The 22577-nt window shown below is 41.4% G+C and overlaps 2 protein-coding genes across 3 annotated transcripts in view; one reads left to right on the top strand and one right to left on the bottom strand.

Moving 5' to 3' along the window:
* Nucleotides 1–18572, bottom strand: part of niban2a (niban apoptosis regulator 2a) — a 31918-nt gene extending 13346 nt beyond the window's left edge. Inside the window, exons 1-5 of the mRNA XM_083929952.1 lie at nt 18311–18572; nt 11077–11207; nt 9090–9218; nt 8888–8993; nt 8277–8444 (exon numbers count right to left, since the gene is read on the bottom strand). Of these exons, the coding sequence (XP_083786078.1) occupies nt 8277–8444; nt 8888–8993; nt 9090–9218; nt 11077–11207; nt 18311–18365 (589 nt within the window). The 5' untranslated portion in view covers nt 18366–18572. The remainder of the gene's footprint in view (nt 1–8276; nt 8445–8887; nt 8994–9089; nt 9219–11076; nt 11208–18310) is intronic.
* Nucleotides 18573–19978: 1406 nt separating this feature from the next.
* Nucleotides 19979–22577, top strand: part of stxbp1a (syntaxin binding protein 1a) — a 35660-nt gene continuing 33061 nt past the window's right edge. For both annotated transcript variants that reach the window (XM_083929275.1, XM_083929274.1), the window contains exon 1: nt 19979–20055. In XM_083929275.1, coding sequence (XP_083785401.1) covers nt 20019–20055 — 37 coding nt within the window. In that variant the 5' untranslated portion in view covers nt 19979–20018. The remainder of the gene's footprint in view (nt 20056–22577) is intronic.

The following is a 22577-nucleotide window of genomic DNA, read 5'->3' as shown; positions in this document are numbered from 1 at the left end:
TGTGTGTGTGTGTCTGTGTGTGTGTGTGTTTAAGAGGGTAACATATAGGGGGTTGACTAGAAGGAGAGAGGTGAATGTGTTTCAATAAAGTTTACAAAAGAGCAAAAAAAGTCAACACATATAGCGACCATGAACCTGACAAGATGGAGGGCTCTGAAAGAACAGGCTTGCCTGCAGTTACACCTTACTGCCAATGAGGCCGCTAGAAACAAGGTGTCTCAAATCGTACATATTATGACTTTAAACACTTACACTAAGTAATGTACTTAAGGGCTGTCCTGAATACCATTTATTGAGCCGAGCAGACTGGGTTATAACGTGCCTCAGCCAGACATTGCTCTGTTGTCGGCGGATATGGACGGCACAGTGCTGCAATGTTTCAGTGTTTACACTTTATTAATAGTTATCATTAATTAGCCTAGAGGCTAGCAGACTTCCTCTGCTCAGAACATCGCAGTGATTTTCAGCCTGCACACACGTTTTCAAACCCTACCACTGTTGAAACAGAGCAGCTAATATTGGTACACAGAGCAACAGTTGGCTGCTGAGTTGCTCCTGCAGCTCCCTGCTGCACTGCCAGCCCCAGTGGGGACAGGAGAGAATCATGAATGTAAATGACAGTTGTGAAAACTCTCTCACTGAGCTAAAATAGAAACACCACTCCAACACATTTATTTAGGTTTAATTAAAGGCATTGAGTACACAGCCAACGAACAAATATCTGAATAGTTATCCCCAAAGCAATTTCAGTCAAAAGTAACTGGACTTGGTTATTTGTCTAGGAAGACGTTTCACCTCTCATCAGAGAGGCTTCATCAGTTCATGTCCATGTTCAAGTCATCTGGCCAGGCTGGGACTGGTCCAGCTATCTGGTGTGGAGATCCAGGTATTTAACCTCTCTGATGAGAGGTGAAACGTCTTCCTAGACAAATAACCAAGTCCACTTGCTTTTGACTGAAATTGCTTTGGGGATAACGACGACCTGGACACATGAGAATATTCACAGGCTTATCTGAATAGTTGAATATTTGGCTCCAGCCCTAACAAATTCCACTGAAGTGATTCTATTTCGCATTTGACCAAGAAATATTTGGAACCCATAACACAATGATACTGGTGTTCCTAATGAAACGACCAGCCCAGAACAACCCCCTCCCTTGAAAACATTACAGTAACAACATGCTTATGTTTATGGTGACAGATGTCAATACAGGCAATTAAACCACTACTGCAACAAATGTGTTATATTGTCAATACATGCCTCTGCGGAACTATGGATACACAATCTTAAAATTAAAAAAAAAAGGTATGGAAAGGCTGTTCTGTACAGGAAAATGTCCTAACAAAAAAGAGAAATACAGTTTCCTGTTTCATTAATAATAAATGGTTGGTTCACCAACAGAATGCCTGATTGACAATCTGTTTATTGTATGTGAAGTCTGTTATGCACAATCATCACTTTGTGCGTCTCTATTGCCTGAGTGTCTCAAGTTCTTTTGTCTGTGACTGTAAGTCTGTGACTCAGAGGAGGCTGACAAAGACAGGAAGTGACCGAGGAGTGAGTCGGGGGAGAGGCACAGCCAGACAGGAAGTTGTCTCTGCTCCAAGCTCACTCAACGACTGAGGGTCGTGTGTTAGATTGTTTTGGCATAGGTTTTCATGAGAATTCTCTAAACATTAAGGTTAGAGGAGCAGTGGGTAAATAATGGTACAGACAGCTGCCGTGTTAGAAGGTGACCAGCCATCATTTGGACAGGTCAAATGCAATAAAAAACGGGGAGGGACGCAGCATCAGGCTTGTGCTGATGTGCATGTCAACAACAGCCACTAATTCTTCTACACTCTAATAAGACAAAATTGTTCTTGGTGCCAACAGACATTTTTATTTACTGTGTGAGTGTGTGTGTGTGTGTGTGTGTGTGTGTGTGTGTGTGTGTGTGTGTGTGTGTGTGTGTGTGTGTGTGTGTGTTTGTGTGTGTGTCAACATAGCCATAAAGTATTAAAAAAAGGAAAATATTTTTTGACGATCTGCCAGGCCTAGTAACCACAACACATTCCACTGAACCAAGCTAGATCAAAGAACAGATTACAGTTTCTCTGCAGTGTGTGTCTGTGTGTGTGTGTGTGTGTGTGTGTGTGTAAATAGAACATGTGGCAGTACTTACCACGGTCCCTTTATTTGAGGCATTTCCCTCCCTGCTTTGCTCACCACGTTTGTGTTGATGGGACTTTAGCAGCCATGGCCGAGTTCCCAGGCCTTCACATCCACACGTGTGTATGTTTCTCAGAGTTAAATATATTTGACATTTTAAAACCCATTGAGCATTTGTATGTCAAATATTGTCTGATTAGCCTTCAGCTTCAGGCCACCTGCCTTCACATTGAAGCAGGTTTTAAACACTTCTTTCAAACCCTCACTCTGCTGCTGCTCCCACCGACATGCATGAGTAGGATTTCCCCATATGGTGCAGCCCTATGGAAGCAGCCAAACCCGCAGTACAATAAATACTCACTGAAAAATACCATCAACCCGCAGACATCGCAAACACATGGCTGAATAAGTCCTAAAATATGTTTTAACAGATCCCTGCCTCCAGAAGCAGCAGCTGAGTGAATGCTGGACACAGTGTATTGGTTTATTTTGTACATTAGTAGCCTCTATACTCTATATCAGGTAATGACACCATAGAGTACATGTCAGAATTTCAAACCATATAGCATGCTGAGAAGTAGTCTGCTTTGCTACTGGAACACATAAACCTGGCTTGACATGTATTTTTATTGTCCTTTTGAATGTGCCCACTGCAGGTCCCTCCTTGCTTTGTGGAATTAGTCTAGGGTCTGTGGATCAGAGCAGAGGGCTGGTGACTGGTTTTAAAGGCTGTGGGGGTGGAAACGTGTCTGTGATTGATGGTTCTTTAGTGGCCCAGCAGCAGCTTGGAGCAGTCTTAGACTACTAATGTGATGCAGCATCTGCCTGGCCCCTGGACTGATGCACTAACCGAACCCATCAAAAGGGCTGAAACTATTTGTTTTTTGATACTGTATCGATGTCAAAAACACTCTCGATTTTAATTAATAGTTTACATGCAAAGATTCATGGTAGACAGTGGTTTGGTGTTGGTTTCACTCCAATGTAAAAAACATATTCATAGGTGGTGATGTGTTCTTTATACTGTCACATTTTTCCTTAAATTAGATTAAATTGCGTTATATTACTATAAGCAATACTGCAGTATATTGAATCAGAACCCCTGTGTCATGACACAATGTACCGTATCGCCAGATTCTTGCCAATACACAGCTAAAGCTGAAAAGGATTATTTTTATTATAAATTAATCTAATGATTGTTTTTTTTGTTTTTTAGTGAATTGATAAATTATGATTTATTTAAAAAAATATGTGTTTACAGCCCAATATCGCTTTTTCTGCTTGACCAACAGTTCGGAAGAAATTAAATTATCAATAGTATAAAACCAAAAGGAGCAATTTCTCTAATTTATGAAGCTGAAACTAAGACATTGCTTAATTTAGCTTAAAGTGTAATTCCGGCGCAAAATCATCCCATGGTCTTTTTTGCAAATAATCAAATAAGCCACCTTTGTTCGTGTATTAACTATTAACTGAGAAATCCGGTAGAGTCGCTAACAGTGGCTAACACTGATTAGCTTGGGGCATTAAAGTGATGGCATTACAACGTTTCTTTTTTTAATTTATAAAGTTTATTAAAGGACTGTTTAAAAGACTGTTTTGAAAGACTGTTTTTAAGGAGCCCGTTGGTGCTTTGTTTTATGTGTAGGGACTCTTCTCATGCTGCTGCAGAGGTTTGGTGTTATTTTGAGCAGTATTAGTGGTTAAAATAGCCGTTTTAATGCCTTCACTGTAATGCCCCGAGCTTATCAGTGTTAGCCAAGTCTCAACTCTACCGGATTTCTCCATTAATAGTTCATACATGAAACAAAAAACTGTTTCAATAGCTTATTTGATGTATGTGCCAAAAAAGACCATGGGATGATTTTGCGCTGGAATAACACTTTAAAATTGATTATGAAAGTTATTGTTGATTCATATTTTGCCAATCATCCCGTTGAATAGTAAACAAATAGCTTCAGGAGGACGTCATTGTGTTTATTTGCGTAGGTTATTATGAATCTAACCTCAACTGCGACACTATTACATCACTGGAGACTTTCTTAGTGGCCTGTGGCTTTATGGAACATTTCAGTTTGGGCCTACTGGGTCCAATTTAAGTCATAATAACGTTTTACTCACCAGGTTAATTACAGAGGTACAGGGACATGGTGACTCCACTCTACAGAGCTTCACAACAGAGTCCTTTGATGAAGGTCAAGCTTCCAGAGCAGTCAAATTGTAAATCATTCTAACTACTTATTTTGAAGCGTAAACAAAGGTTAAAGTAAAGTTATATCCAAACTGTCTGTTGTAAGGGACTTTTAGATTATGTAGATCTCCCTTGTTCAACTTTAACCTGGTTTAACTCTGTTTCAAATATTCACATGTGCAGAATGCTGCAATGGTGTTATCTGTTAACTGAGCTTATTAACAGGACACTTTGCAAATCATCCTGACTGTTAAGGGGATGCAAAGCAGCGGCTGATTATTTTATTCAGAGATTTATTGAAGATAAAACAACAAGAGCTTCAGTGGATTCAAATACATCTCTAGTGAGTCAGCAAACATTTAACCTGTGGTTTTTACTTATCGAAGCCAGATGAATAGTGTCAGTGTACAGCTGAAGAACCGCTTTGCATGAACGACTGTGCTCCTAGCAGTTCATTCTTCATGGGCACTGCAGTATTTTTTGCACTGTACCATAACTCACATGCTCTAGAAGGTCCAGAAGTGATGAAGTCAGTGGTCATTTCTCAGTTGAATCTAGAAGGAACCCTGTGCAAAGTCTCAGATGCCATCTACAGCGATAAAAAATTGCTAGTAATGGTTTCATTTATTATTATTTTTTAAATGTTAATTTCAAAATGTATGTGTGTATGAGTCCAGTGTGCAAATGAACCTGCAGAGCGGGCAGGGATCAGGCTGTAAAACCATTTATCACCCTTAGGAAGTCTTTTACCGGTTCTGGTTTTCTTCAAAACACCAACGTGACAGAGGTGAGACCAGGCGTGTCAACGCAGGCCAAAAACATGAATGCCAGTCCACACTGACACCAGCCATGGCGACAGTAAAACAGCAACACTCTGTTCCTTACAACATATTCCTGGAGCCCAGCCTCTCAGCAGGAATGTAGAGCAGGAACAGAGCATGTCCGAACAGGTAGTGTTGGGAAGTAACGGGTGAGCTTGACTGGATACAGACAGAGGCTGATTTAGTTTCACAGTCAAAAAATGTGAACACTAAGGTTGGTGTTGAGATTCGAAATTCATTTGTCTCTTGGCTGGGGACCAAAACATTCCTACACTGAAGAAATGAAGGCTCGCATTGGATGTTTTGAAAGTACTACTGATGACAGACAGCTGCTAGCGTTGTCGTGTGTTTGAGCAGAACACACTGAATTCATGCAGCACAGGTGGCATGATATTGACTAAGTGCAAAACAAGGTTGAATCAGGTTGAACAACTTTCTGAGCCTGGTGATGATTTTAGCGCCAGTGTGTTGTTTCATTCAATACATGGTGATAAGTTTAGTAGAATTGTTAATGATACACGGTTGTTTAGGCTTTAGCTTACAGTGGAGACAATTAGACAAACTATAGTGCCAGCTGCTTGCATCTTTCTGTTGGTGCTGAATGACTTGATTACAAAGACTCTTTGTGCGTCAGGATCCATCTTGACAATGTCTTAAAGGACAATTACAGATTATTAAGCCATACCTTAATGTTCATATAAGGAAAGCTGCTGATTCCTTTTAAGCTCAAACAAAACCAACAGCATTATAACCATGTGTGTACTGTGCACACCCAGAGGCATGTACAAATGCATGTAAAACCACATACCTGTGTGCTAGAAAATTAGGGTCAGTTAAGGTGAAGCTGACCTTAAATATTCCATGCACTAAAGAATATGTATGTTGGCCCTTTGTTGCCATAATGTTAGTATTTATTACTCTCCAAAGTTAAATAAATAATCTGTTTGAATTAACTTTGGCTAAAAAGAATATAGATTTATTAATAACGTAGAGAAGGCGTATTTAGGAAGGTTCATAATGTAAAGATGTTGATGTGTGTCTGATGCAAATGTTATAAGTTCATAATTCATATGAGCGCCTTTATAAATTATCTACGCTTGATCTACAATCTCTTTCAACACCACCTGCCTTTGCACACAGCAGGTTCCAAACAAGCCCGATCACGTTCACTATCACAATCCCGGCAGTTTTGTTTTTTTATGTCAACTTCTCCACGGTTCCCGCTGACTCTGATTCTCTCTGTCTAAAAAAAGCACACTAAATGTGAGATCACACGCTCACATGCATGCACGCATGCATGCACACAACCACAAAAATGAAACTTCACTCTCATCAAATGAAGGCAGGTCTCCCTTCGTTGTACTGCAAAATTAAAATGTAAAAATACCTGCCAATTTTCTTTGTCATTTAAAGCAGAATCACTGTACGGATGTAATGTTTTTTCTTGTGTACTTGTCTGCCAAATTTAATTTAAAAAAATACAGCCAATGCAGTCAACATGCCATGTGGTTGACACGATTTCAAGCATTTCTATCACTTTATGACACATCTTTGATGAATACTTGATTTTGATAACTTCTGTTCAATTACAGAATTCCACTGGCTGTTACTTCTGAGTAGCAGACTGTTGCTATGAATAATAGACCGTTGCTATGGACGCAACTCTGATCATAGACTCTGGAGGAGTTTAAAATCAATGATGTATCAAATTTAAAGCGATATTTTCTGTCAAATTATTGCTTCCTTTAGTAAGGAGCAGCTTTGGCCCTCGCCAACACTGTTGGTCCCTCTCCAATTCGCTTTACACCCTTGTAGCACCCAATGATGTAATAATTTACTGAAAAGATAATAACATTGACACTTAACCTGATGGAAAATGTAATAAAACCCACTAATGTCATAACTTGATCTGGCTGATGTCGTATCCATAATGTAAATGTAATGCAAATTTTATTACATGAGAGCCCAAAGTAGTCAGTCTAAGTTTTCTTGCTCAGCTGAGATACAGCACGAAAACAGGACCAGAAAATGGATCACATTATGTGTGCAAATCCTCCAGCGTCTCTGCCTTCTGCGTCTCAGTACAATAACACGAGTCATGCCATCACAAGAAGAAACCTTAATACCAGATCAAGAGTAGCTCTCCACCCTGAAAAAACAAACATCCTGTAATGCGACACCAAATGCAAAATGCACCGTAGTATCATCCAAAATAACCTCGATTCACAAACAAGTGCCAGCACTCAAACAATGGTGGCACGCTGAAACAAATAAGAGCTGGATAACTTTGGACATAGTTTGGCGCAGCTCCCTCTGGGGAATTACTCTGTCTCATTAGTTTTTAAGTTGTTTTTTTGGCCAAAACACCCCTATCATGGAAGAAGCCATTCAAGTAGACGTTCATTCATGACGGTAAAGGTACCATATTTTAGAAAGTGAGATTTCAGTGTCTTTTTTTTTTTTTTTTTAGCAGGTCGAGGTGCTATATAAATACTGTGGAAGTATCAGAGCGCTCAACCCACAGAGACATGCATATACAGCCTGTTTTCAGAAACTGTGTCTTGTCTGACCAACGTTGCAGATACCAAAGTGACATTAAGCTTCTGACTAAAATGGTCAAATATAAAACAGGAGAAATTAGATGAAAAAAAAATCTGTTTCAAATAGAAATGATTCTTTCCTCAGCTCATTAAATAAAGTCCCTGCCCACTATTGAGTGATGCAGGTTGTGTGTCTGGGCTGTGAAATTTGGAGTTCTGATCCAACAACAACATGCCTTTCACTGTAACCAACACCGAAAACAAATGCCATCATTCCTGCAGCATCTCACACTCACAGATCATCCAGCTCACTGGGATGGCATGTAAAAGCTTCACACTGTGACACACTGGCACACACCCTTGTCTGAACCACCAATAATGGTGTCTCTCAACAAGCGTAGAGAGGCACTCATTGTCTGGAGCACAGAGAGAAACACACCACTGCTGTTCCAATGGTGTACATGTACAGCTGAATTCAGCAATTTATCAGTCAACAATCTGAATCCCGTTCATTTAACACTGTCATGGACCTTTCTATGGTGAAGTCATTGTGTGCTTGTGTGTATTGTTACCATTGTTGCTGTGTCTGACACAGTCCTGCAGCACTGCGTGCCACTTCTTCTGCTCCTTCTCTGTCATCACACAGAAGTAGTGATGGCGGGCGTAGGGGTGCCACAGGATGAGAGGGAACTGGGACGCACAATTGATAAACGGATTACTGCCCACTTTGGCCTTGATACCTACAACAAGTCACATGAGAAACTATATGATTTATAAAGTTCTTTAGAAACAATAAGGAAAATGCAAAAAAACATATGTAAAGAAGAATTTAAAAAAGCAGTGGGAACATATAAATAAAAATAAGTTTTAAAATATCTTAACGTTCACAATGGCAGATTTTGCCCATTTTCAGTCTTGATGTGTAATTATATATTTAATCAGATAAAACTTGGATAAAACATTTACTCCTTTTGTTTATTTCTATTTCCACTTTACTCAAGATCCTTAATTTGAGTTTGTCAAAACAATAATCTATATATTAATATTGATTTAACGCCAAATAGGCTATACTATAAACTATACAATATGGGATTCTATATACAATATCAATCATGTTTAGCCATGTTTTGTCATATATTGTCATATTTACAGAATATATTCATTATTTCTGTCCTTTTCCTACCTGGCAGGCTGGTATTAATCAGCTCCATGTATTCCTCCAGTGAGGTCAGGGCCTTGTACCCAGCGCAGTTGATGGTTACTTTTGGGTGAAGGCCCCGTTCATGTGCCTGTTGGAGAGATGACAAACACGCCAAGTTGTTTTAACCCAAGTGCCCAAATCACCAAATCAGACAGCTGTTAAGGCGAGCAAGAAGTGCACTCACTGCTTTGCTCTCATAGAGGTTGATGGCGTAGCTGTTTGGCACGGATACAAAGCGATTCCTCCACTTCCGATTCTCCTCCAAATACTGAAACAGACTCCCGGAGAAGATGGACCGGCCTGCCAGAGGGTCCTGAAAAATCATGACGTACATTTTGTATTTATTGAGATCTTTCAACAGAATATGGGTTACCTTACCCTCACAATTTAAATATTGTCTGTCAGATCTTGGTTACAGGTCCCATATTGTAAAAAGGGAGATTTACATGTCTTTTATTATTCATAAAGCAGGTCGAGGTGCTTTATAAATACCGTGAAAAACACTCAATCCCCAGGGAAATGCATTCCTGTATTCAGGAACTGTGCCTTTAAACGAGCCGTCAGGACTTCTGTACGGTTGTGTATATATATCTTTTATATATATATAGGTAGAAATTGTCGCTATAGTGCCGTTACAGTCATTCCCCAGCTGCAATGATGGCACAGATGTGGAAGGCACAGTGTTTCAGACAGAGCGTGAATACAGGTATATTCAGACACAGTATACAGACAGTATGTGAAAAATAATGTGTTTTTTGAACATTAAAGCATGTGAATATGTTCCAGTAGAATCCCAATATATAAGTATGAATCTGAAAATAAGCATAATATGGGACCTTTAATGCAAGAGACCTGAAGCTCAGTTGGTATTTCTAAATATGCGGGGGTGGTGATTTTTGTTTTGTGTTTACACAAGGATGCACACCACCCACTTTGTTTTCAGATTTCCTGTCTTAGATCAAATAATACTGTACAGAGACTGCATAGAGAGGAAGGAAAGAATAAAGGAGACAGAAGGGAGTAGAGCTGAAACATAAAAAGGTGCTTCAAGAACAGAATTGCTGCTGTTTGTTGCTGGAAAATATCAAATGACCTGTAGATTGTGTGTGCATGAGTGACAGGTTAACTTGTCCTTATGTCCGGGTAGAGACTCAAAACCCATCGGCTATCGGTCTGGTGACGATGTAGCCTCAGGAGACAATGGCCATTATTTCAGGATTACCATTAGCAACTTGAGATGAGAGAATGGAGTTGGAGTTGAGGGATGATGTCTAATAAAAGCTAATGAAACTTCAATCGCTGTCAGAAGATAGACAATGGGTTCAAGATTGTATTTTGGCCAATGCATCCCCCCCGCTTTTGCTCTCCACACTGGACTGTTTAGCTGCATACAACCAAAGCCCACTCAAACGTAATTGGTCAATACTCCTCAAACTACAAACACTCTGAAAGAGAAATGAGACCAGAACGCCTCGGGTACTGAAATCTTGTCCCGTTGCGCACATATTCTGCATTCATGTGCAGATATTAGAGCAGAGCAGAAAGAAAATCATGATCCATCACAACGTTTTGTCAGGTAGACCAAACACCCAGCTTGTTTACCAGGATGCAATCAATTTAAACAAATGTTTCTTTAAAAATAGCCCTAGGGTCTCTTATGTGTATCTGTATGTGGTTGCAAAGCGTTAAATCACATATGCATAATTCTTGGACTTACGCCATAAGCACGCATAAGCAGCTGGGCTCCACATAGTGAAGAGAGTAGAGGAACTGCAATAATAGCATCCCAATCAGCATCTCTGTTCATGTGTGAAATGTGCTCCACTTCCCCTTCAGTGATTGGAAATGTGAACAAAAGTGGGACCTTCAGTTCATTCAGTAACCAAAAAGATGAGAGGTGGTAGAGCAGAGGCCTTGCTTATTAGGTAATGTTCTTGTACATAGACATTGATGCAAGCTTGTGTTGTGCATAAACGGTCTGGCTACAAACAACGGTGGGAATTTGTTCATCTTGTAATATGGCAGGTCAAGTTTGTTAGATCGTAATTCTCAGCAGCAAATTCTAGATCATTAGACCCACATACTCTATTCTTTGTGTAGTTTGTCTTTCTATCTATCTGTCCATTGAGCGGGCTTAAACCTCTCCTTTATAACTGATACAATGCACTTGCCTTTCTGTGAAGCAGCTGTGACTGCTTTCCCCCTCCTCCTTCTATCTCAAAGCGGACGCTGTTGAAGAGAGCGACTGCGTACTGCTGCTCGTACACGTCACTGAACTCCTTCATCACATCTCTGGTCCGAGCTGCAGGAGGACACAGACAGACACAACATGAGGAGACATACTACTTAAACTTGTCACAATAATGAAATCATAATACTATGGCACTTTTATCACAGATACAGTCGAAAATGGCTGATTTCCACATGATTCTCTGGAAATTCATTTAACTACTCTATTATTTTGACTCTGATGAAGACCACAAGCTGAAACGTGTTCGTCTTACAAAAAAGTATTGATGAAGTTTTGACCTCTTCAGGGCTTATTTATGCTCCCTTTGTGTATGAAAATAACAATGTAACCATCACAGTCCACTTTCTTCCATGTGGCTCAGGACGAATTGATGGATTGTCTCGGAAGCTGTGCCATGGGTGTGGAATGTGCATCTGAATGATTAGATTGGATCGTGATAAGCAGGTTACACCTTGATGGTAGCCTCTGGCATCAGCATATGAATGTACTGTAAAAGCATCTTGCATGGTCTCAAGGCTCTAGAAAGCACTATATAAGTGCAAGTTAAGTTATGTAGTTTTAGATGTTAAGCAATATATCCATTACATTCTGACAAACATGGCAATGGTGGAGGAGGTTGTAATGATGGACCTCTAAGAAAGGGGCAAAAGCGGCGGCAGTGTTGTAGACACTGACAGTCTGTGACACCGCCAAAAAAAAGGCCAGAGAGGGATTTACGAGACCCCGTAGGGGCGTAGTTCTCTGAATGGGCTTAGATCGCTGGAGATCAGCTGATCAGTGATACAGTGGCGCGTTCTTCCTCAAAGTGAGAAATACAGAATAGTTGTAGTTTGATTTACGGTGGCCCATATTATTCATAACGTCAACTTGTGTACAAGTTACATGAAAGAAAACACTCCACCTTAAATATTCGAGGCGCTGTAAGTGTTTGTTGACAGACATGCAGTCATCCCGCTGCTGTGTGTGTGTGTGAGCGTGTGTGTGTGTGCATGTGTGTGCGTGTGTGTGTGTGCGTGTGTGCATGTGTGTGTGTGTGTGTGTATGTGTGTGTGTGTGTGTGTGTGTGCATGTGTGTGTGTGTGCGTGTGTGTGTGTGTGCCTGTGTGTGTGTGTTAATGTAAATGGGAGAGAGAGAGAGAGAGGTATAGAGCATGCAGCAAAGGACCACAGGATGAAAATTTAATCCAGAATCTGTGCACTGTACACATCTGTGCTGCGTTCTTCAACACCACTGGATAAAAGTGTCTGACTCAGAAGTTTGAATTTCCAATTTACGATTACAAGTGAACGCAGCAAAACCATTGGTGACGATCTTGGTAACTTTATTGACACACATTCACCTCTTTACTCCCAGTCTTTCCCCTATACTGAATGTTACCCTCTTAAATCTATACACACACACACACACACACACCCACACACACACAAACACTTCTGGCCTTACTACAAGCCTGACTCAGAAGTTGGAAGTTCCTGATTTCTAAATACAATGAAACACACCATAAATGACGAGTTCCACCTGGGAGACCATGCGCCATCAACAGCGTCACTAACATGGCGCCGTATAAACATTTTGAGAGGGAATGTCGCCACAGACACACAGATTGGAATACTCTGCAAAAATGCAGGTAGAAGTGCTTTCACTAGTGGATCATATTATCAGTCACCATTGTTTTAACCCATTTAATAGTTAGTAACTTAACAGTAAATTAACATATATCTTTAAATATGAGCTGTGTATATTTGAGGATCTGCAATTCTCCTGTGAAGACAAACTGTCTTAAATTAAGTCTCACCATGTCCAAAAGGCCATAACCTCCACTGCTGCTATCAGCGCTATATGAAAAGAGCCATATTGTAAAATTTAAAGTGGGCCGGCTTGGAAAGAAAGCATAGTGACTCTTGTGCGGCACGCAACAAATAGATACCTAACATGTATTATCAGCACAGTTCACTTTATCAAAGCCGTCTGCTACAGCCCAGTCATTAGTAAAGCCTTCGGGATGGAAAGCTTTTGCATAGTTTAAACACAACTGCAGTCACAAGTCATTCTAGACCTACTTATAGCCAAGACTCTATGTTTGTACGGCTGCACCATTCAACCAAATGGAAATATTCTAGATGCCTTACTTGTGATTTTATAAATTTTTTCTCCTGACTCAAATTGATTATTATTATTATAAATGGAATATCTTTGGCTGTTGTGGACTGTTAGTCGTACAAAAGAAGTAGTTTGAAGGCATGACCTTAGAAGCTCTGACATGTATTTTTGTTTCATTTAGACTGAATGATTAATCAAAAACAATTTGAAAAATTTGTTGCAGCCCTAGTTTGGATCGAAAGTCTGAGGCTGGTGTCAGTTCAGATGAATCAATGTTTTCCTGCATAGGTCCTTTCCACAGCTTGACTCAGCATTTGTTTTCCACCACTGTCTGCAAGCAGCATCCTACTGAATAGTCCAAGAACCTGTAGGAGGGGACAAGAGGTTTTCCCACATTCCGGTGCTGGAAAAGGAGTCTGTCTCCGATCAGTGTTTGGCTCAGTCAGCAGTGTTGACTATGATCTGTTTATGGAAGGCACAACACAGGAAGGAGAGAGCTGGCATGTAGTGGGAGAGCAGGAAGGAAAAAGCTGACAGGACAGGATACCCAGGGAGAGAATGTGGAGGAGACGGGGGACAGGGACACACAAACTTATTAAAAACACTGATTCAGTCCAGGATGAGATGGGTGGACAGGTTAGAGCAGGCATAGAGGGGGTTTGTGAGACTCTTTGGTACAGACCAAAAAGTGTCCATAGAACCGGGTACTGTAAACTGTCAGGTACTCAAAGTTGGCTTTGAATATCTAGTCAGGTTTGAAAGGATTTCTTATTTAATCAGATAATCCCCCCCCCCCCCCCAAAAAAAACAAACAATTTACTTTTCAAACTATTTTATTTAAAGTACTTGTAAGCCTGCTTGTCTTTACTTTTAATTTTGCCAATCTCTTAAATTGTGGATTTCACATGTTTGATAGAAACTCTCTCTATCCAGTCTAGATTTCCACAAGATAAGTGCTGGCTAACGGGGCTTCCCTTCCAAATGTGCAGAGAGTCGGTACTTTCCACTGGTTGTCTTGCTGTGCCAGAGTCAGCAGACTGGATAATTGTACGTGGACAGCCTTTTGGGCACTTGGAAATCGGAATTTGGGAACAAAGACCACATCATAAATCACACACTCAATCCTCTGTTTCAACCTGCTGTTTCAAGGTTCTTCATCCACCCTGTTGCCCTTTGGTCACACAAAAACTGGTACTGGGAAAACTGACAGTCATCAGACACTCCATCAATGAGATGCTGTCCCTTCCCTAATTTGGTGTGATTTTCATGGACAAGATCTCAAGGCGCAGCCTGGTTGATTTCGTCGGTAATAAATACATGGAACCCCACACGTGTTACTGTGTATTACGATTGTGGTTATATGTACGAACAGTGAATGAGCACAGCCTTCCCTCCAGGTTGGGAGTGACCTGTCCCAGGTGAAGGAGTTCAAGTATCTCCGGGTCTTATTCAAGACTGGGGGTAAAATGGAGCATGGGATCAAAAGGTGGATTGGTGCAGCATCAGCAGTAATATGGACACTGTGGGGAAGAGGGAAATGAGCCAGAAGACAAAGCTTTTGATTTACCACTCGATCTGCGTTCCAACCCTCACCTATGGTCATGAGTTTCAGGTAGTGACTGAAAAGAATGAGATTGCGGATTCAAGTGGCTAAAATGAGTTTCCTCCGTATGGTGGCTGGACTGGCGTAGACCCTGGGTTACACCCAGAACACATTGGAGAGATTATATATCTAATCTAGGTTGGGAACACCTCAGGATTTCCCAGGAGGAGCTGGAAAATGTTGCTGGGGAGAGGAACATCTACCACCACAACCCAGTCCAGGACAAGCAGCAGAAAATGGAAAATAATAAAGATTGCATTACATTACATGTCATGTAGCTGACGCTTTTATCCAAGGTGACTTCCAAAAAGTGCATTCAGCCATGAGGTTATGATGTGTACTCTATTTAAGATGTGATTTTTTCAAACAAGGGACAATAATGGGGTAACCCAAGCCCACTGGAAAAGTATTTGACTGAGCTGTCGCAGTGGTTATATAGGGGCCATCTGATCCAGCTCACCACCAGGTGGTGATCAGTTGACCCAAGTGTCCAAGGCATACAGCTGCAGATCAGCTGCAGATCTAAGGGGAGGTTGGGAGGTGGAACGGGACCAACTAGCTGTAGTTGGGCACACCTCTATGTACAGCAGTGGGTGTGGAACCAAACTCCAGAAGAGGGGCTGCACTCCCTTTTCGGAAGTTGCCCAGGGTGAGAGGCACTGGGCAGGTGTGGGGATACTGACAAGCCCCCGGCTGAGGGGTCCCCCCCCCCCTGAGAATGAGAGGATCACATCTGTGCCTGAGATAACTCTATGCTGTTTATTGTTAAATGCTACCAAAATTATCATTAGCAGCCGCGACAGCGATGCTGGTGTAGTTTTCACCTTCTGAGTCTGTGTCTACAGTAGACACCTAGTGTAGCTGGAACTACCTCAGAAGCGGTTTTTCTACGGACAGACTTTGTCACTGAAAGTGCCCCAACCTTGCAAGATACAGTCACAAAACTTAACAGGTGTGTTGAGATCAAAATGAAGGCAGAGTTCGAAAACAGTTGTGGTCCAAGCTAAGGCACTGGAAGTAGAGGGCTAGGAATGAGGGAAGGGACCAATTATTTATTGTTAGTAAGCAGTCAGATACATCAATTAAATATGACATATTGACAAAAGCTGCTGCCTGCTTATGCATGTACTTATACGTTGCGGTCTCGTTCTGTGACACATTTGAGAAACAAATGCGAGATCTTCATTATGTGTGAATGTACTTATCCCGTAGACAAACAAGCACATTACCTCACCTCTCTTAAGTGCATATATTGTCTGTGTTGTGTGAGCTCACGAGGGAGGAGATCCTTGTGTGGGAATGTGTTTGAGCAACGTGGATAAAGAAATCCCGTTGTTGGGGAGGTACACACTCCAAACAAGAATCCCTGATGTTCAGTTGTGACTCAAAGTACTTTTTAAAGGACACGCAATGTATACACATGCGTGCATACGTTCAACGAAGAGGGTCGAATATCGATAGATAGATGGGTAGAGATGACACAGAGGGAGGGTGTGTGGGAGCCAGACAGCAATTCAGCTATTCATCTTGTGACATGTTTCTACCTGCTTTACTTCTGCAGCTTCCCTCATTGTTCTCCACCCCCTACTTCTATGACTCATCCCCTCACTTCTCAGCCAGCCACTACAGTAAAACTTGAAATGATGGTGGCTATGTGTACATTGTTCCATGTTTTTAATGTCTGAATCATAAGTAGATACTTACTCGGGAGGCTGCTTTCCTAAAAAAAAATACCTTCAAAAGAATATGTCACATTATAATACAGTATACAGTGCAATGTAACCTAATTCTAAAAATGAAATAAACATCATACTGTATGTTCAGTATCAGTCAATAACTGACCACGCTCTGCAGGACAAACTACATTATGACACCAGTTCTAAATCACCTCACGTATCATTTTCTGTATTATATGCTTTGTAAAAACAGTTATCATATTGCTGCATATCATCCAGGTCGATACCGATATATCTGAGATTGGCTAACAGCGGTCTGGCTCTTCTACCTTGGTTTTCAGAGGTCTAGGCGGAAGGAAGATGACGTCAGATATAGGGCTTTGCATTATAAGGCTGCACAATACATTTATTCTATAGTCTATGAATTAATGTTATTATTATTTTAATCATGTTTCCCTCAGCCCAGGGTGACACCTTCAGATTGCTTGTTGTGTCAGCTCAACTGTCCAAAAGGCAAATATTTTCAGTTTATGATGCACAACAGAGAAAAAGCAGGCCCTAGATCTTCACATTCGTCCTCCATGATGCTTAATCAATTATCAAATGCGTTTATTATTTGTTTTGTTTTTTTAATCGTTTCAGCAGTACCACACTGGGTCTTAACCTCCTCAGATACACCGTGATAAACATACAGAAGAGAAGTAAACTGAGAAGCCACCACCACCACAAGAACCTGCTTCTGTGTTTTTCTATTTCTTAACAGCAACAACAAACAAACTGAGTGTCTGGACCTCGAGAACATAATCTTTGGTTTCAGGAGCGGTTTCCTCATGCGAGTAGGACTGCCAGCATACACACAAACACAATCCTGAAGGTACATCCAAACTGAGGCTAAAAGGATTCTGAAGCAACAGTTTCTGCAAAGCACAAGTCTGGAGGATCTAAACAGCGACTAATAAAAAGAACAAAACAAGCACGTCTTCTCCCTTGTTCTTGAAATGTTTTGGACGTTGGATGCACTGCCAAACTACTTCTATTAACAACATTCTTAGGATTTCAAGAAAGCGCCTCGACTCATGGGAGTGTTTCAGCTTCTGCCCTGTCGCTCTGCTCCCATGCCTTGTAGAAATAAACACAGACCTGCACAGTTCACAGTGGGAGGCTGGAGCAATCTGAGACTTAAATAGCAGCCAGTCCTAAACTTATACAAACATGCTCCCCTTTGGGAAACCTACTTATTATCTCTCTGAGAAATAGGCCTGCAGCAGAGATGGGATTCAGGGGGAACTGTTCAAGTAGAGCAGAGCAACAATACACTGATCTAAATGAGAAGCTTAGTCCTAGAATGAAACGGGGAAAGGTGACACTTGGTGAGAGGAACATGCTGATATCAAAAACATGAAAAAGCTAAAGAGTTCAACTCTGTGTATTTGAACACCACATGTAGTATTAAAGATGCAAGTATGATTTGTATTTGACATATGCAGTGGATTCGTGTCTGCAGGTCAGTATGAAAGCTCAGTTTCAAAATGTGATGTTTATGTTGAAATGGTAACAGTTGGATTACTTCCATGGCCCCTTTTTGGCTACATTTAAGAGTTTAAGAGTTTAATTAAGAGTTTTCACTGCCCCTACTGGAGGATATACACACGTAATTACGTTGTTACAAACTTTTAGTCAACGTGAATGAATAAAGTAACTCTGAAGGAACTTCATTCAGTAGGAAAGTGTCTATCCTCCTTTCAGCTGCAGCTCAGCCACTCCTGCCTCTTACCTGTAATCATCTCCCGCCTGCTCTCATCCAGGTGAGAGGAAACCACGTCCCCCATGGTTACAGGACAGCCTCACAGATCCTGCAAGTATCCCAGCTGGTTACAGGTTGTACTCAAAGGGGAAATAGGTCTTAGTTATATTTCCAGTAGTCTCAAATAGCCGAGCAGTTCCGCTGGGAAAATCACTTTCCTCCAGAGAGGCGCACGGCTCTGGCGCTGCTGCGTGTCTGCTCTCCCGCTTCTCTCCCGACTGGAGGAGGAGGACTGCGGCGAGGTGACGACTCCCCCGCCGGTGAGCGGCAGGAGGAGGTGGACACTATGGTTCACAGGGGCAGGACACACCCTCTGGGAGTCATCACTGGTTCAACGTGTTCAGGCGGCCCTGGCAAGGGTGTGGCCACAACGAGAAGCTTAATGTGCTGACAACATATTCAATATTTACTGTGAATATTCCCCGACTTTATATGGTATGTATATGGTATTTTAGACGCAAACCTTTATGCACTGCACCCCTAAGCAATGTGGCTAATTTTAAAGTAGTTTCATATTATGGATGTATGTCATCAAGCCCACAATAAGCCAAAACCTGCCAAGAGAGTTTTTACACAAAAAGAAGAAAGTGTTTCCCACGACGCCCAGTGCGTTCCCCCGTAGAAAGACACATGGCGCCCCCTTGTGGACACTTGGTTTCTCGGTTCTTTAATATTGAGAGGGGGGCCTGCGTCCACTGCAGAAAACCCTTATGTCACAGCGAGTCTGTTACACAAATCCAATAAGCCACTACATTTATTTTATGATAATAAATCATGCTCGCAGATCAGGTAGGTGTGAAATAAACATTCAGCCTTTAACGGGAAAACCTTTTCCATATTCTCACTGATTCATGTTGATTACCGTGGACGCAATACATCATTCCCTTAATGGTGTTACTAATGTATTTCCAGTCAGCGAGTCAGGAGTTTACGGTTTATTTGAGGGTTCACATCAAGAAAGTGCACTGTCCTAATTATCAACAAATGTTAACACTTCTCAGAGTAACAACAATAATCTCCACTAGTGCGGGAACAGTTTGTCCATAATGATTCGTACATTAAATCAATGTATTAATTGTTTAATTCATTTATAGTTAATGCTTTTCAGGAATTTAATGTGCCAAGAAATTAGATTATTAATTCCAATTTCGGAATTGTTGGCTTTAATATTTGTGGAATAAATAAACTAATAGGGCCAATGTTGTTGCTTTTGTTGTTGTTGTTGTTGTTGCGTTACATTAACGTGACATATGTTATAATGTATGTTGTATTATAGCCACATTCATCGACAATGAAAAGCCCAATTATTGACAGTCCCATCACCTCCACTCATTCAAACACTGTCCCCATTTATACCAAACATGACATCAGGATTTATGACAAAAGCTTCTTTATGTCATTTAATCTCTTTTTGTGTTTAATGCTATACATAGTGTATTACATGATCTTGTTGGTGCGTGGCTCAGTATAATATAAGGATTTATATGGGAATCAAGAACACGTATAAGGCTGTAGTAAGAAAGTTGTTTAAGCTAATAAGCGCCACCAATGAGGGGATGGTGCGGAAGGATACGCAGTGACGTTTCCAACTGGAGGCTCCTCCGCAGCGAAGTGAGGTGAACACAGAGAGGAGGGAGGAAGCAGAGGAGGAACACCCAGTCAAACACTAAAGAGCATCATGGCACCTATCGGATTAAAGGCGGTGGTCGGCGAAAGTAAGATGATTTCTTTATTATTTTGCTCTAATTGGGATGAGATGCGGCGCTGCTTGGTGCGCTTGTGTCCGTGTGTTTTTGCAGGATGCGGATGTCAGCTTGCGCATCAGTGGGCTGATGGTGATGAAGGTGATGCTCGTTGTATCATATTGTAAACCATAGCCGTGTAGTGAGGGCGCTGAAGATAGCCCGCAGAGGCTGGTTTGTCTCACTAGGCTCCTGCGACGCGGATGCGCAATTGTATTTGAAGCGGCGGACGCCCGAAAATGGCTTTAACTCGCGGTGATTAGCCCACTTATGAATGTAGGCATCCTCCTCCAGAAAGATGCAGAAAGCCTGGAGGCAAATGGAGCCCACATACGCCCTTTAAGCCTCGATCAGCGTTTATTTCAGGAATAATCTGCACTGCATTGGAGCTGCAACCTCCACTGTGGTTTCGCTTGAATATAAGACACTGCAGACACTGGCTTATCATGCCCCTGGCTAGCTAATTATAGCCAATAATGTAATTTAAAGCGATTGCTTATAAAGTGGCTTGAAATTAACACTCTCCCTCCGTGGGTTTCCCTGATTTCAGCAGTGCCTCACCCCGTTTGCGTAAAACACCCTTTCTGGAGCGGAGCGCTTCAGATGTGAATCAAGCTGCAGCCAGCTCCACTACACATTAATGGCGGATTGTATCCAAGGCGAGAACGCTGCCTGTAAAACGGCGCTACGACAAATATTCCGCATTATCTGTGCACAAGCTACAGTCCAGTAACGAACACGGATGCCCTTTCTTCATCATTATCATCATCATCACCATCATGCCCTTTACTGGCGGTGCGCCACCGATCAAACCCAGTCTGTGTGATCCGACATCATTAGCACGCTGCATGCTCGACTGTCCACAACTGGGTTTGTCTTTTCCACTCATTTATTTCGGCTGATGCCCCAGCAGTGTCGGTGTGTGGTGCTGATGCAGGCCTGAACATGGAGGCGCAGCTCCATTCTCCTCAGCAGGGTCAACTGGGTGCAAGTGTTGGTGGTCGGGATAATGTCAGACAGGCCCGCATAGCGAAGTCCAGAATTACAGAGAACACTTAATGTGAGGCAGGTATCTAATGCATCACTTATGTTTTCCTTCATTTCCTCAGCTGCACGTTCTCTTCATTTTGAACTGCCCTGCCTAGGGGTGCAGGATTTACTTCATCTGTTCATCTTAATAATTCTGTTTCACATTTCACTACATACATCTACACACGTTATGTAGCAATGTCTCCCTCCTGGAAGTAAGACTGCTTCTCTGCATTTCCTAAATTGTATCAGGAGCAGTCATGTATCACAGTCATGTGTCCTGCTGCAAATTCTCAGGCCTCCACCCCCACCCCCTCACACACAGATACACATCCACCTCCTCAGCCTTACAGAGTCACAGTGGTTTTCTGCTGTGGTATGATAGGGTGGGAAAAGGGTTTGTTCTTGGGCTGGGAATCAGGCCTCCCACATGGAGCAGGAGTTGAGTCTGAACCACCAATGATACAAACCCCAAAATGTAAATTCCCTTTGAAGCCACGGGTACAATATGATATCATATGATAGATATAATAAAATATTGCTGTGATTGGTGGAATATAATACTGTGGCTGTTTAGTAGGGCTGGGGGATAGGGGTAAAAAATAATATATCATGTTATGTATGAAGGTATTTTTCCAATAATGATATATGACACAATATTTGGAATTAAGACGAGTTCACATATGCAGTGATCAAACTTAAAACTGTATGGCTGAGCGATATGGGGAAAATTAAATATCACAACATCTATGACCAAATACCTCCATATTGTGATGATGTTGTAGGGTTGACTATTGCTTTCACAAAATATTTACACAATGAGATTTTTGATAAAGAATCAATTAGTTATATAATGACTAAGTGGGCAAAGGCAAATGCTTTAGAAAATGACACCACTTTACTGTAATGCAGCCTTTATTACCAGGAAAAGACAACATGTAGTCATATTACAATATACAAAATCCAAGACATATCACAATATCAATTAAATATTGATTTATTATCCACTGTTGGGAAAAAAACTATCTAAATCTTAATCAAAATATGCTTGAAATAACTGACTTTAACTAATCGTGTAAATCAATAGAACGATATTGATATTGATTTTGTAATAGATGATTAGGAAACATATCATTTGGTCTGGTGCTTAATTGTTGTTGCGATGAGAAGTAGTATTGTGAGTGCAGTCTTGCATTCTTACGGCCTGCATCACTGGTAGTCGTGCTTATGATCAGACTGAAATTTGATAGGACTATATCATCTGCGCATTTACATTACACAATACTGCTTCACGTGACAAATATCCCTGCATTATTTGATCATTTAGGCCTTGTAACTAGCAATTACATAACCCAGTTTATAAAAACTGCAGGAGGGCACATGCACACACTGTGTCGAGTTAACAATGTAAACACTCGTGCATGTTACCCAGTAGGTAAAGGCAAGGATGCAGCAGGCAACACCTG

This window comes from Echiichthys vipera, assembly GCF_963691815.1.
Source record: "Echiichthys vipera genome assembly, chromosome: 16".
Classification (NCBI taxonomy): Eukaryota; Metazoa; Chordata; class Actinopteri; order Perciformes; family Trachinidae; genus Echiichthys; species Echiichthys vipera.
The sequence above is the reverse complement of the archived record's forward strand: the minus strand, read 5'-3'. Positions and strand labels throughout refer to the sequence as shown.